The 13,222-nt window shown below is 37.4% G+C and overlaps 1 protein-coding gene across 1 annotated transcript in view; it reads right to left on the reverse strand.

Moving 5' to 3' along the window:
* LOC136864400 (26S proteasome non-ATPase regulatory subunit 6) overlaps window positions 1-13,222 on the reverse strand; it is a 121,382-nt gene that overhangs the window by 85,957 nt on the left and 22,203 nt on the right. Inside the window, exon 3 of the mRNA XM_067141344.2 lies at window positions 2,984-3,129. Within this exon, the coding sequence (XP_066997445.1) occupies window positions 2,984-3,129 (146 nt within the window). The remainder of the gene's footprint in view (window positions 1-2,983; window positions 3,130-13,222) is intronic.

Consider the following 13,222-nt stretch of genomic DNA (forward strand, 5'->3'; position numbering starts at 1 on the left):
TTCAAAATACAGGTAACTGTATTCAACCAAGAATGTCAGAACGAAGATTTTGTGTGGTAAATCTCAAAACATTCGGGTACATACAGAGGCACTTCACACCTTTTGGTATCTCAATACATTTATCTTTGGTCCTATATAATTGGACGTGAGGCTTACAAACCTAGGGCAAAGTAGGCCATATTTCATCCTCGTTAGTGCCCAACCACTTGCATCGCCTGTTCTTTCTTTCGCATCTGGCTCCGATAATTGTTCCGTGGCATAAATATTTGTTTCCCAAGCAATGTGGGAACATCAGGTCTATAAACTCACAAAATACAATTCTGACACAAAATTATCTAAATATTTCTCTCTCAGTTCTCGTGACATCATTGGAAAGCCTGTAAAGGGATTACTAACCCACACACAGTCACTATGTTTTGCTTTCGCATCCGGGGTTTCAGGTACAATTTCACAGTTATTCGTATCAAATGAACTGAAAATCTCTTCTTCAGAATTATTATAATCACCATCACTGTCCTCTGAATACCTGTTTAAAAAAAAAAAAAACTTTCAATGAACTCAGCAACAGCATTGCTGTCACTGGTCTTTACGACGCTCGGAGCCATGGCTAGGAAACTGACTGACACCTGACGAAATGTTTGTGCTTTCAGTGGCTACAATTGGGCAATAAATCGCAGCACAAGTTCTTAGAAGAAAAGCTGTAAACAAGCCACATTCCTGTTCTATTCATATAGGTTCTCAAAAGTGAAACCCTTTCAGGGGTGGTCAACATAAGAGCTAGTAGATACAACTCAGTGCAGCGCGTGAATATCTTGTCATTTGAGTTGAAAGGCTAACCAACACTCGTGTGAACATCACATCAAGTAAGTCAAGTGGGTTAAGTGGGTTAATTTCTTTAGTATCAGTACAGCGAAACCTCATTAAGACTTTTCTCCAGGGGACAAGAAAAGAATGTGTAAAAAAAAAAGTGTACTACTGAATACACAAATAAAAACAGGGATACGTAAAGAGTTGATATGTTTTTTCAATAAGTGTGCATTTTACATTGTATGTGTACAGGCATAATGAAAGATACAGGCTTTCTACCATTTCTAAAGATGAGATGCGAGTATTAAAAGGCGTGAAAAAGACTAGAGAAAAAACACGAAAACCTTTCTTCACCGGGACTTTTTAAATAACAACAGTGTATTAAAAGGTATGTAAAACACCAGACATCAAGAAGGGCATCTGGTCATAAAATCTTGCTAAGATGATTCATCTTACTTCACACCTGACCCCGTAGAGGAACGGAACATGGGTTGACCAAGCTCGCAGCTGTTTTTAAAATTTAGAAATACTGCCTTCCAACAAAGGTAGCTAGTAAGACTAAAAATACAATCATAAATTTGTTGAAAACATGATCAATTTATAGTCCTGGTACCCAGAAATCACTGGATGAAATGGGAGGCTATCGCACATTAGACACCTCCTTACTTTTTGCAGCTATAAAAAGCAGGAAAAAAGTGGGTCTAATACACGAGGAAATATGGATCTGAAAAACGATGCCATGAAAAGACTAAGGAAACAAAGCTCAAATGGTTTAACATGGAACATAGGATTTTCTAGAGGCCGTCAACAGGTGTACTGCGTTTTTTTCTTAAAAAATGTGCGAACAGATTCCACAGTATAAACTCTGAAAAGAAGTTGCTATGTGATTTTTTAAAATGCTGATTCAACATTAACAGAAGTTTGTAGAGATAAAGCAGAAAAGAGTGTTGACTCAATTCTATAAATCTCTTTAAAAAGTGTGGTCTTATTTATAGAAACTTTATCAGTTTCTATAAATAAGACCACAAATAATCAACAAATAATGAATGGAGAGATAAGAGAGATTCTTCTGAACTTATTTTTAAGCCCTACTATAAAAAATCTTGGAAGAGTGTTTGTACAAATGATTTTACAACACAGCACTTCAGAATTTGTGAGGATTCAGGTTACAGTAAAATAAGCAAACATTTTTCCACACATTAAAAAACAACATAACACAACCTAAAAAGATGACTTCTAACAATGATGTTACATTATTTAGTTTATTTTCCGGGTTGAACCGTGTTGTTGTTATCTGTACATTACGTACAGTTTGCTGACGTTTCGAATACATTGCAGTACTCTTTACCAAGGCGACTGAAATACCCCTACTCGATCCAAGGTAATCAGTCTCCCAGGCAGCAATCACACTACAAGGGTGGTTCCTGACCTTGGTCTTTTATATCCTAGTCTTCTGGCTGACGTAAGCCTCCTGGCTGTCTGGTGAGAATTCTGGAAGGTATGTGTTACAGCTAGGTAGTGGGGCTTGACCGCGCTGTTATGTAATTGGAGGTTCGACCTGCGCGTTAATGTTGTGATCTATATGTCTTAAACTATGAATGATAGGCATCCAAGAATTACTGATTTTATATCCTTTTTCTAAATTCATATTGTTCGGTCAGGAAGCACCCTTGTAGTGTGATTGCTGCCTGGGAGACTGATTACCTCAGATTGAGTAGTGGTGTTTCAGTTGCCTTGAAAAAGAATACTGCAATGTATTCGAAACGTAGGCAAACCTGTACGTAATGTACAGATAACAACAACACGGTTCAACCTGGAAAATAAACTAAATAATTCTACACACCGTGGAAGCTTCACCTCTAAGAATGATATTACATGTTTACGTCCCACTAACTACCGTACTAACAACTTTCAGAGATACCAAAATGTTGGAATTTTGTCCCGCAAGAATTCTTTTACCATTGAATCTACTAACATGATGCTAGCATATTTGAGCACCTCCAAATACCACTGACAAAACCCAGGATTGAGCCCACTAACTTGGGCTCAGAAAGATGGCCCTCTATGGCCTGAGCTGTCGGGCAAGCAGGATAGCTTCCAAAAGGATTTCTAACCACCTGTAAATTATTACTCACCAAGTACACTGAACAATCTTTTAAAAAGTATTTTCTCTTACCTTTGAGCTTTCTCTATGTTCCTGGTAATGAGATCATGATCCAGATAAAAGAGTCCAATGCGGATTATGTGGAAGACTATATCAAGTCTATGGCCAAGAGAAACTGTCTTATCATAGGTTTTCCTGAATGCTGACAATGCATTTTCCTGAAATCATAAAAATGAGGAACGTAAAAGAAAATAATTTGACACTCAATAAAAACAAAGAAATTCTAGCTATAAAATTACTGCAATGCATAATTACTCAAATTCCAGACACATCTGAGGATTGCGTTGTGGGAATTGCTAAATTAATGATGAAATTGTGCTTTCAAAGAGATTTCTGCCAAACTTTCGTTATCAGTAATAAAGATCCAAAACCTTAATGATATCTATGCACCTCGAAAAAGTTCTGCACCATATGAATTGCTAAGGTATTAGATAGCAAATGTCCCAACAAAGTATGGGAGGAACACAAACACTTTCTGTGACAAGTAACACGATTGCTTGGAAGAATACACTCAGTGCAACATTTGGCAAAATGCATCCTTATACCAAGCATAGAAACCACAATCTGCCCCTTAGTATATTGTTACTCCACCCCCTGTGTTGAAGCATGTCTTGATCATTCCTAGCATGCTGCCCCCACCTGGTGGTTGAGGCTATCCCGCTCTATCTTTCGCTTTCTTCGATAGTAGCCCTCAGGAGGTCGTCCACGATGACCGGTGGGTTCCTACATTTCAGCTGGTCCCAGGCACGTTCAACCAGACTCATGCCAGCTTCCCTGAGCAAGATGTTAACATCACAGGCGCTTTCTTGCAGAATTAAACTCCCTTTGATAAATTGTTGATATGGATGAACAATGGGGAGGGGGATTCAGTCCTGATATTGTACACTTGCCATGGTACACTTAACGACGAGCGGTGTTCAGCATCCATACATAATGCCAGCTGAAAACCAGACAGATTTGCCTCCCTCCTGGACCTATGGTATGGTATATATGACTCATCTGGTGTTACTTCACTCTCTACACACTCCTCCAATGATTATCATTCTGGCAGATTCTGCACTCATCAATGAAGAAGACCTCATGCCATGATGCCAGGTTCCAGTCCAAATGTTCATTTACCCATCTGCATCTGGTGTGAGGGGGTATGTGCAGATGCTTGCCAAGGAACTCTGAAGTTAAGGTGGGCTCTAAGGAGACTATTCTGGATTGCCTGAGTAGACACAGCCTCCCTAGTTACTATCAACAAGGCACTACACAGCCATGCTGCCGAGACATCTCGCTTACTGCGAGGCCAGATTTGCAAGCAGGGAGTCACCAGATCTGTTGTTGCAATGGGTGACCCCTACGAGAATAATCCTGAACATTTTGAGTCACAAGATATTGATTTTAAGTCATAACATTGTCACTATGGTGTACACCAACTGGGTGGCAATTTTCCACAGGAAGCCCTTGCTGGCAAATTCGAAAAAATGTACATATGATCAAATGTAACAATTTGCTGAGGCAGGTTTACATACTGAACAGGTCACAAGCTACTTTCTGTGCATTTTGTGCCAAGGGGTCCGGTTTTAGTGCAATCTTTGGGACTGTCCTGAGAATGCATGTTGTACTTCCATTTACACCTAAGAGGTTACACAGCATTCCAATGTCTTTTTTAAGAAACTCCTGTCTCAGCAGAAAACTTTCAGGAGCATCCAAAATACATCTGGTGGAATTCTTTTTGAGGTGTGTAGTATTCCAGATTACCAAGAATTTATGAACTCATATTACAATTTTTGAAGACATACATCCTGACAACCTGTCCCTTTATAAATACTGCAAAAGGTCACTAGAAAGTGACTATTAAAAATGTAGAATCATTCTAACACACAAAAGGGTAGAACACAACACAGCACCATGATTAAACAGACAAAATTTCACTCAATTTTCACAAAAGAAATTATCCCTTTCCTGGTTCCTTTCCCAAATTCTTGGGGGTCAACACTTAGTGTTGATTTTGGTTCAGTTTTACAACCTGATGCCGTTGCTCACCCCAACCCTATACGGAAGGATGCAATCACTGTTGTGTGTTTCTGTGGTGGTTGGTAGTGCAGTGTGTTGTTGAAGAGATGTATATTGAGATGAATACAAACACCCACGCACCAAGCCAGAGGAAAGAACTATACGTTGTTAAAATTTCCGGCCCAGGTGGGAATCAAACACACGGCCCTGTAAACTGAAGGCTGGTATGCTGACCATTTAGGTAAAACTGGACATTCTCTCAGAGAAGAAATGACTGAAGGTGCTGATTTTAAAAAATATATCCCAAACTTGAATTATTCTTGATGTACAACATTCCCATACAACACATGAAGTCCCAACATTCAGAAATAGATAATATTCCTGGATTCATTCTGGCTCTGACACGTCTCAAGAAGATTCCTGTGAGTGTTCCTTGGATGGATACAACTCTTCTTGCACCTTTCCTTGACCTGGCATCATGCATGGCAATGACCTCTTTTCCAAGTCTTATTTACGAATGATTTTACTGACACTTAATCTGTCTTGTAAAATTATTCTCTCCAAAAACCGGAAAAGCAGTTAGTGGGACACAGCCAATAATATTAAAATTATTCTCCTGACTGATGATTGCAAGATTATAAATCACATTAATATTTTACTGATGTAACATGCCTTCAAAATGTCCAAGATTGGTTGTTTTGATTATGAGCCCACTTGGTGTCTTCACCCAAACCCATGTAATTGTTCCTCTGTATTATTCCACCAATGAAGGTTCCCCAGGGTGTAATTACTGCCTCCTTAATGAGCTAGCATCAAAGAACAAGGACATTTAAGGATACTGCTTGAACAAAAAGTGCTTGTTTGTTACACATTAAGAAAATGTCACTTTATTTACTATACAGATTCAAGACATTTGCACTCTCAGATCTATTTTCATCCATGGTATTTAACTGATTGAGTATTCATTTTCTATCTGTTCCACAGTTACTTCCTCAAACATAATATGTAAACTATGCCTATTCATAAGAAAATAGGAGATACTGTACAGCCCTCTTGGAACATTAGATGTAGCATTATTCTTTCTGATCTGTGTACTTTCTCAATCTACAAGGATCTATCCCATATTTGAACTTCTCTCCACTTAAAAAAAAAAAAAAAGCAACTTCCCACACACAATATCTGATAGGCAGCATTAAAAGCAGTATTAAAAATTTACCAGCTAGATATAATTCTTGAACAGAGCAACTGAAATGCTACACACTGTGTCCAAATGATTCCTAACATATTCAAAGACCTACACCCAGAAGGCTTAATCATGGAAAATTCAAGATAAATAAATCTTATCACACGGTACACATGGGAAAAACAGTAAGCAAGCTTGCAGTTTCACACGGCTGTTGGTATTGTGATCACAGCCATGAGACCTTCAGTTTTAAGTGGAAACTGAACCACTGAGACATGACTTTTCATTTCAAAATTACCACATACACTGGCCAAGATGTGGGTAAAAAACTTTCTCAGAGGACATGAAAACTAACCTATAAATGAGAACACACATGCTGACACAAACTGTTGCAGTGCTTGGGGATAGCAAAAACCATCCACAATTAATCAAACACAAATAAATTAAGTCAATTAACTCACCACATTACGGTAAGTGCTGGAAATGTTCTTTAGCCAGTAGACAAGTGTTTTACTATGATAGGATACTGGTGTTTACTCACTGCAATTTGGCCTCTGGTATTTTCAACATTTCACTGCAAATGACACTTTGCAGTCTTCTACAGTGCAAGAGTTACTTTTGTAGAGTTTTCTTTCAAAATAACCAACATATGAATGCTATACTATGTAAAATTGCAAGAACAAACAGGCCAAAAATCTGTACTAATTATTCTGTCTTCAAAAAACTCACACACGGTATTCCTTGAATTATGCACAGTATGTGGTGTATCTCCAACTTGCTGGAAATATTCAAGTATCTTTTCTGCCTAACTTGGTAGCAGAAATTACCAATACCAACTTTTTTTTTTTTTTTTTTTTTTTTGCCATTTGCTTTACGTCGCACCGACACAGATGTGTCTTACGGCGACGACAGGATAGGAACGGCCTAGGAATTGGAAGGAAGCGGCCGTGGCGTTAATTAAGATACAGCCCCGGCATTTGCCTGGTGTGAAAATGGGAAACTACGGAAAACCATCTTCAGGGCTGCCGACAGTGGGGCTCGAACCCACTATCTCCCGATTACTGGATACCAATACCAATTACCAGAATTACCAATATAACAGTGAGAAGTAACAGTCCAATGAAAAAATTGGCACTGGGTGAGTTGGCCGTGCGATCAGGGGAGTGCAGCTGTGAGCTTGCATTGATGAGCAAGCAGCCCGATGGCGTCAAATAAAAGTGCTTGCACAAGGTATTTCAGAAACCAAGTGTTGGATTGCAACACTTTCCCAGTAGCAGACATGAACTCTGACCACAACTTGCTGGTCATGAGATGCCATCTGATGATGAAAAATTTGACGAAAGGAAGGAATGCAAGAAGAGGGGATCTACACATGTTAAAAAGAGTGCGAGGGACTGTTTCAAGGAGCATGTTGCACAGGGACGAAGTGAAAAGGCTGAAGGAAACACAATAGAGAAAGAGTGGACAGTCGTGAAGAATGAGGTCTCTAGGGCTGTTGAAAAAATGCTAGGAAGAAAGGAAAGATCAACTAAAGGGCCGGTATTATAATGAAGGTTTAAACTGAAGATTGAGTTAAATTGTAACTAGAGTTTAAACAAATGTTGAGTCTTATAATGACCGGCCTAAGTTAAACTGAGGTGAAGAAGGAAATATACGATTTTTGTAGCAGTGACTTGCGAGAAAAGATGACTATCGATAATGTTTTGCAATGACTTGCGAGAAAAGACGACTATCGATAATGTTTTGTTTACTTCTTGTAGTGAAAGTGGCTGATAAAAACAAACGTTGTCCTAATTTTACGTGTAAGGAAATAGAATTGCTTGTGCAATTAGTACAAAAATACAGTGACATTATTGAGTGCAAAAAGACGGACGCTACAACATGGAGAGAAAAAGAATTGGCCTGGGAGAAACTTGCCGAGGAATTCAATTCTTATAGTGGTGGCATACCCAGATCAAGAAAAAATTTGAGAGTGAAATATGAAAATGTGAAGAAATCTACAAAAAAAAAGTTCGCAGATGAAAAACAGGAAGTATACAAGACCGGAGGTGGGTCAATTCCATCTATTAAAATAACTTCAGTGGATAATGCCGTGGTAGAACTGATGGGTAAAAGCAGCACTGGGCTCGAACCTGTGCACGATAGTGACTCTGTTCCCTCAGCTTCCCCTTCTCAGGTTAGTGATTTGCAGCGGAAAAGCTGGAACCCCATAATGTTGAGGCAACCTGTGTCCAGTTCCCCGATTGCTGATGCCGTCATCGAAGATGTTGAAGGTTTGGAGACTACGGATGCTACAGACAGACCCTCTAGAGAAACTGACGGAAGGTCTAGGAAGAGGAAGAGTGATCTGACAACGGACTGCCGTGTGAAATACAGCAAATTATCTGCTGCTAGAGGTGAACTTATTGACCTGCAAAAGGCTAACATTAATTCAGAGATGAGGTTAAAAGAAGACGATGCTTAGATGAAGAGAAAAGAACATGAGATAAGACTGGATTTTATGAGGAGGGAATTTGAAATGAACCAAGAGAGTCACAACTAGAAATGATGATTTTGAAAAAAAAAAAAAAAAAAAAAAACAAACAATTCAGTGAAAATTAACGTGTTTTTATTTATGCATTTTGCCAATTCCAAGTGTGACATAATTTAATTTGTACACATTTTCAAGATTCATTTTCGTAATATATATAGAAATATAAAGTACATATTCAAATAAAACTTTTACCAAAAGAAAATGAATAAGTTATGAAAAAATGGTAACAATTTGATTTGCCTTAAAGGACACTGGGACTGAGTTTTTGGCCTAAAATGTCCAAAATATCGATTTTTCAATTTTCCCATATTAATATACCCCTAATCCCTAGGGATCATTTTGCTGTATTATTTTCCATGTTCCGCCAGTTTGAAAGCCCAGCGTTACTTTTAAATGCCTGGTGAACAACTTTTTAAATGCTCCCTTCTGTTGGCTTGCAATGGTAGCACACACTGTTCTCTCCATTATGCTCTGTACTTTAATTTATTGCAATACTAGCTGATGTACCCGTGCTTCGCTACGGAATTCTAAATTTTATACAGAATTCTAAGTTAGGTAGTGTAAACGTGAGCAAGATTGTATTAAGTTGCATAGCTCTTAACATTGCCCTAGAAGCACGACAGGCAAGTCACCAACGTCTTTTCTCATATCAAGACTGGGTTAGGGAATTTTCATTGTAATGGTAGGCCAGCTTGCCTACCGTCAGTCACAATCAGGTTGGGGAGTTTTCATTATAATGGCAGACACTCACTCCCCGCCTGCCTTTATAGATTCTCAGAAAGACTCTCTTAGTGGTTTTCCCAACTGAAATGAACATGGATTCTTACAATGACGTCAGTAGGAATGGCGTGATTAAAAGCAATGCCTTCATATGAAATACTCGATCAAATGAAAAACCACACATTTTTTCACTTTTAACGAACAGTACTATGCTGCCGAACTAACAGTCCAAAGCTACAGAGCTGGAATGACCAAGATGCAGACATCCGTGATCAATCTTCGTCCTTTTTCGGCGCGGGGTGTGTGTGTGTTCAAATAGTGGATAGTCCCAGGGCAAAAACTATGCCCGTTTACTTATCAGCTTCCTGGGAGTACCCGATGAGTCGGAAAATCTCAATTCACTACACTGGCAGGGGAGAGAACTATCTGACGTGGAGGCAATTTCTCCTCCAAGCCAGAAAAGAAACCACATCTTCGCTGCTAATTTGGAATAAAATTAATGTAGATTTAATTAAAGTGAAGAGGAAGAAGCTTTTCCTAAGAAACGGCTCTTTTCAAGGTTGAATTTTGAGTTTAGTGAATTCTGGTACTATAATTTGAAAAGGGCTAAATTGTAATTCCAGACCAGTTCATACTACTACTCCTACTAACAACTGAGCCTCTGACTTAAGTGCACACACTGCTCATTCAAAACAGAATATCAGAAAATGTATGAACCAGAGGATTGGCATGCTAAAGAAGAAAGTTATCTAACTCCTCAGCTATTTCCCGCCAATATTCAGTTAGGCTGTTATACTCGGTACGCAGCAGTAATCCCATCTATCGGAGTTGAATGTCAGCATAAGAGACAAAGAACATTACAACAAACAAAGGTCACTGTAATGTTATAGTTGATCTATGTTACGCGCTTTCGATATTGTAGGCCGTCACATTATTAATTGTCTTCTGGTTCTGAAATACCACTCTTATCATAGTCGGTACGGTAAAACTGAATAAAACATAAATAAATGATCGGAAATTATATTCTCTATAACTTTTGTTATGTAGTACTTTTCCATAGGACCAAGAACATAGGTATTTAAAAATTAAATTTTAGGTGCCTTCCCCTAAACTAACATTTCACCCAGGGTGGATAACATTGTTTATAGCTTAAACTGTAGTTTCTTATTCCCCTACTCTACATACCGATTTTCATTAAATTCTGTTTACCCATTTTGTCGGGGCTCGGCGTTGATATGGACTTAGCAACAAAAACCCAAATTCCTGAATATCTCTGTTATCATAGCCGGTACGGTAAAAATACATAAGACGTAAATGATCAGAAATTTAATAACTAAAGTTATGTAGTATTTATCGATATGATCACTAATAATATAAATATTTGAGAATTGAATTTTAGGCCTTCCCCTAAACTACCATTTCACTCAGCGTGAATAAAATAATTTATAGCCTAGATTGTAGCGGCTCACCCCCCGACTCTACATACCGATTTTTATTAAATTCTCTTCAGCCGTTTTCTCATGTTGGGTGTACATACATACATACATACATACAGACAGAAATTACGGAAAAGTAAAAACTGCATTTTCTTGTTACTGTGGACATGATCGATACAGAAATACCATTATTTTCAAATTCTGAGCAATGTACAGACAAAACTCTTATTTTATATATATAGATGAATATTTTGAAATTGCCTCTGAATCACTGAGTCTGCATTGTGCTTCTATCTGGAGTATAAATATCAGACTATTACTATGTAATGTATACAAAACCTAAATTTGTTTGTAAATCACATCAGTGCAAATTCCATGCTCTTACCTTCTTTTTAGTTTCAGATATAATTGTTTAACGTTTAGGGAGGTATTTATAAGTTGTTTTGGTAGTAATTAATGTACAGTTGGCTATACATAACAAATTAGTGGCAATTAATGACTAAAGTAGTACCCACGTGGGACTGTATGTTTTGTAAACAAAATAATCATGGTGTGTATTACTGCTTTTCTATGAGTGAATTTATGGTGATAAAATGCATGCCACTAGCTCATGCTGGCATAAGCCAAGAAATAAGAGTAAAATAAGCGGAGATAGGGCTCTAAAGCAAGTTGTTACTTGGAAGTAAACAGGTAGGCCTAGTGAAAATGTGATTTAAGAACAACCTGAAATTCAACATGCATTTATGTCCCTGCATGCTGGAGCACCAATAACGTCTAAAATTACAATTGAAGAAGGTAATGTATATATTGATGTTAGCAGTAAAAGTGTGAAGAAGCTGACAATGTTTGGCAATACATCTGAAAGTAGGCCTGATTCCCAATTAACAAGAGATCAGTTTATTTTGATACACTGTACCTCACTCTATGAACTGGTTAAACACCTAAAATGTGTGGAATGTGGAAATTTTGCTCTTACTTCAGGTGAGGAACAGGCATGGTTTAGCTATGCATAAAATTTTCTTTGTGTGGGTTCTGTCCAAATCAGACACACTCAAGTCCTCAGCTAAAAGACGAATCTAAATCCCAAAGATCCCATTTGATGTAAATAGAAGGGCTGTTTTATATTTTCAAGCAATAAAAACCTAGCATGCCCACCAGACGTTTTCGTGGTGATTTAAAACTAGCATGTATGTTTTTCAATGCCCTGTCTATATGTTTAGTTATTACTTTTACAATTTATTCATTGGTTTGGTTGTAAATAAGTTTTAAATGCTCAAATTTGAAGCAATTCTTTGCAAATTGAAGCTGGTAAAGACAGAAAATATTTCAGTATGGTAAATGGCCCAGTCTCAAAAATGATAACTAAGTTAATTGATAGGGAAATAACGTGCTGGATAGCTACCTAAGAATTGTGGTACCTTCATCGATTTAGTGCGCCTTACGTTTTCAATATTTGATGAATTTTCATATAAATGCTCAGAATATAATTAGGTAATATCTATGGAACAATTCAAAATACAGTTAAATTTTAACAGTGCTTCATATTACCATATTCTTGGACCACATAAAATGTCAAGTTCGTATCTCAATATTTGCAGAAATTTATTATGCATGCTTACAGAGAAATACAATTACTGGTATCTCCGTCCTACATTTGCAGGCACACGAAACCTAACCTGCATATCATATTTGTTTATGGTGGCCTAAAAATTGGCATGTATGTCCTTCAGTGACCTGTCTATAAGTTTCAAGATTACTTGTACAATTCCTTCATCGTTTGGTTGAAAATTATTTTCATATTCTCAAATTTGAAGTAATTTCTCACAAATTGAAGCAGGTAAAGGATGAAAATTATTTCTGTATGGTAAAATGTCCAATCTCAAACATGATAAGTTCATTGATAGGGAAATAAGGTGCTACCTTCTTCGATTTAGTGGAACTTACATTCTCAATAGGCCTATTTTATGACATTTGATAAAAATTATCAGAAAATAAATTAATATCTATGGAACAGTTCAAGGTAGGCTACAGTATAAAAATTTGAACATTGCTTTATATTACCATATTCATTCACCATATAAAATTCGAAGTAAATAAGTCAAATACGTCAGTCCTAATGTCCCTTAAGTAAATTATTAATTATGTTCGGCCTATAAAATATAAAATCTGCCATGATGTAATTACACTATGTGGACTTTGCACTTTGCATGCTATTACATAGGTTAAACGTTCTGCAAATGATAGTGGTATTGTTTTCTGTCTGCAATATGTCAATGAAGGTTAAAGAAATGTTTTGATACAAATCTGAAATTTCTGTATTGAATATCCTTTGTGCAACAACACAAACTTGTAGTGATTACTCAGTGCCATCATATATT

Source organism: Anabrus simplex, chromosome 2 (assembly GCF_040414725.1).
Source record: "Anabrus simplex isolate iqAnaSimp1 chromosome 2, ASM4041472v1, whole genome shotgun sequence".
NCBI classification, from domain to species: domain Eukaryota; kingdom Metazoa; phylum Arthropoda; class Insecta; order Orthoptera; family Tettigoniidae; genus Anabrus; species Anabrus simplex.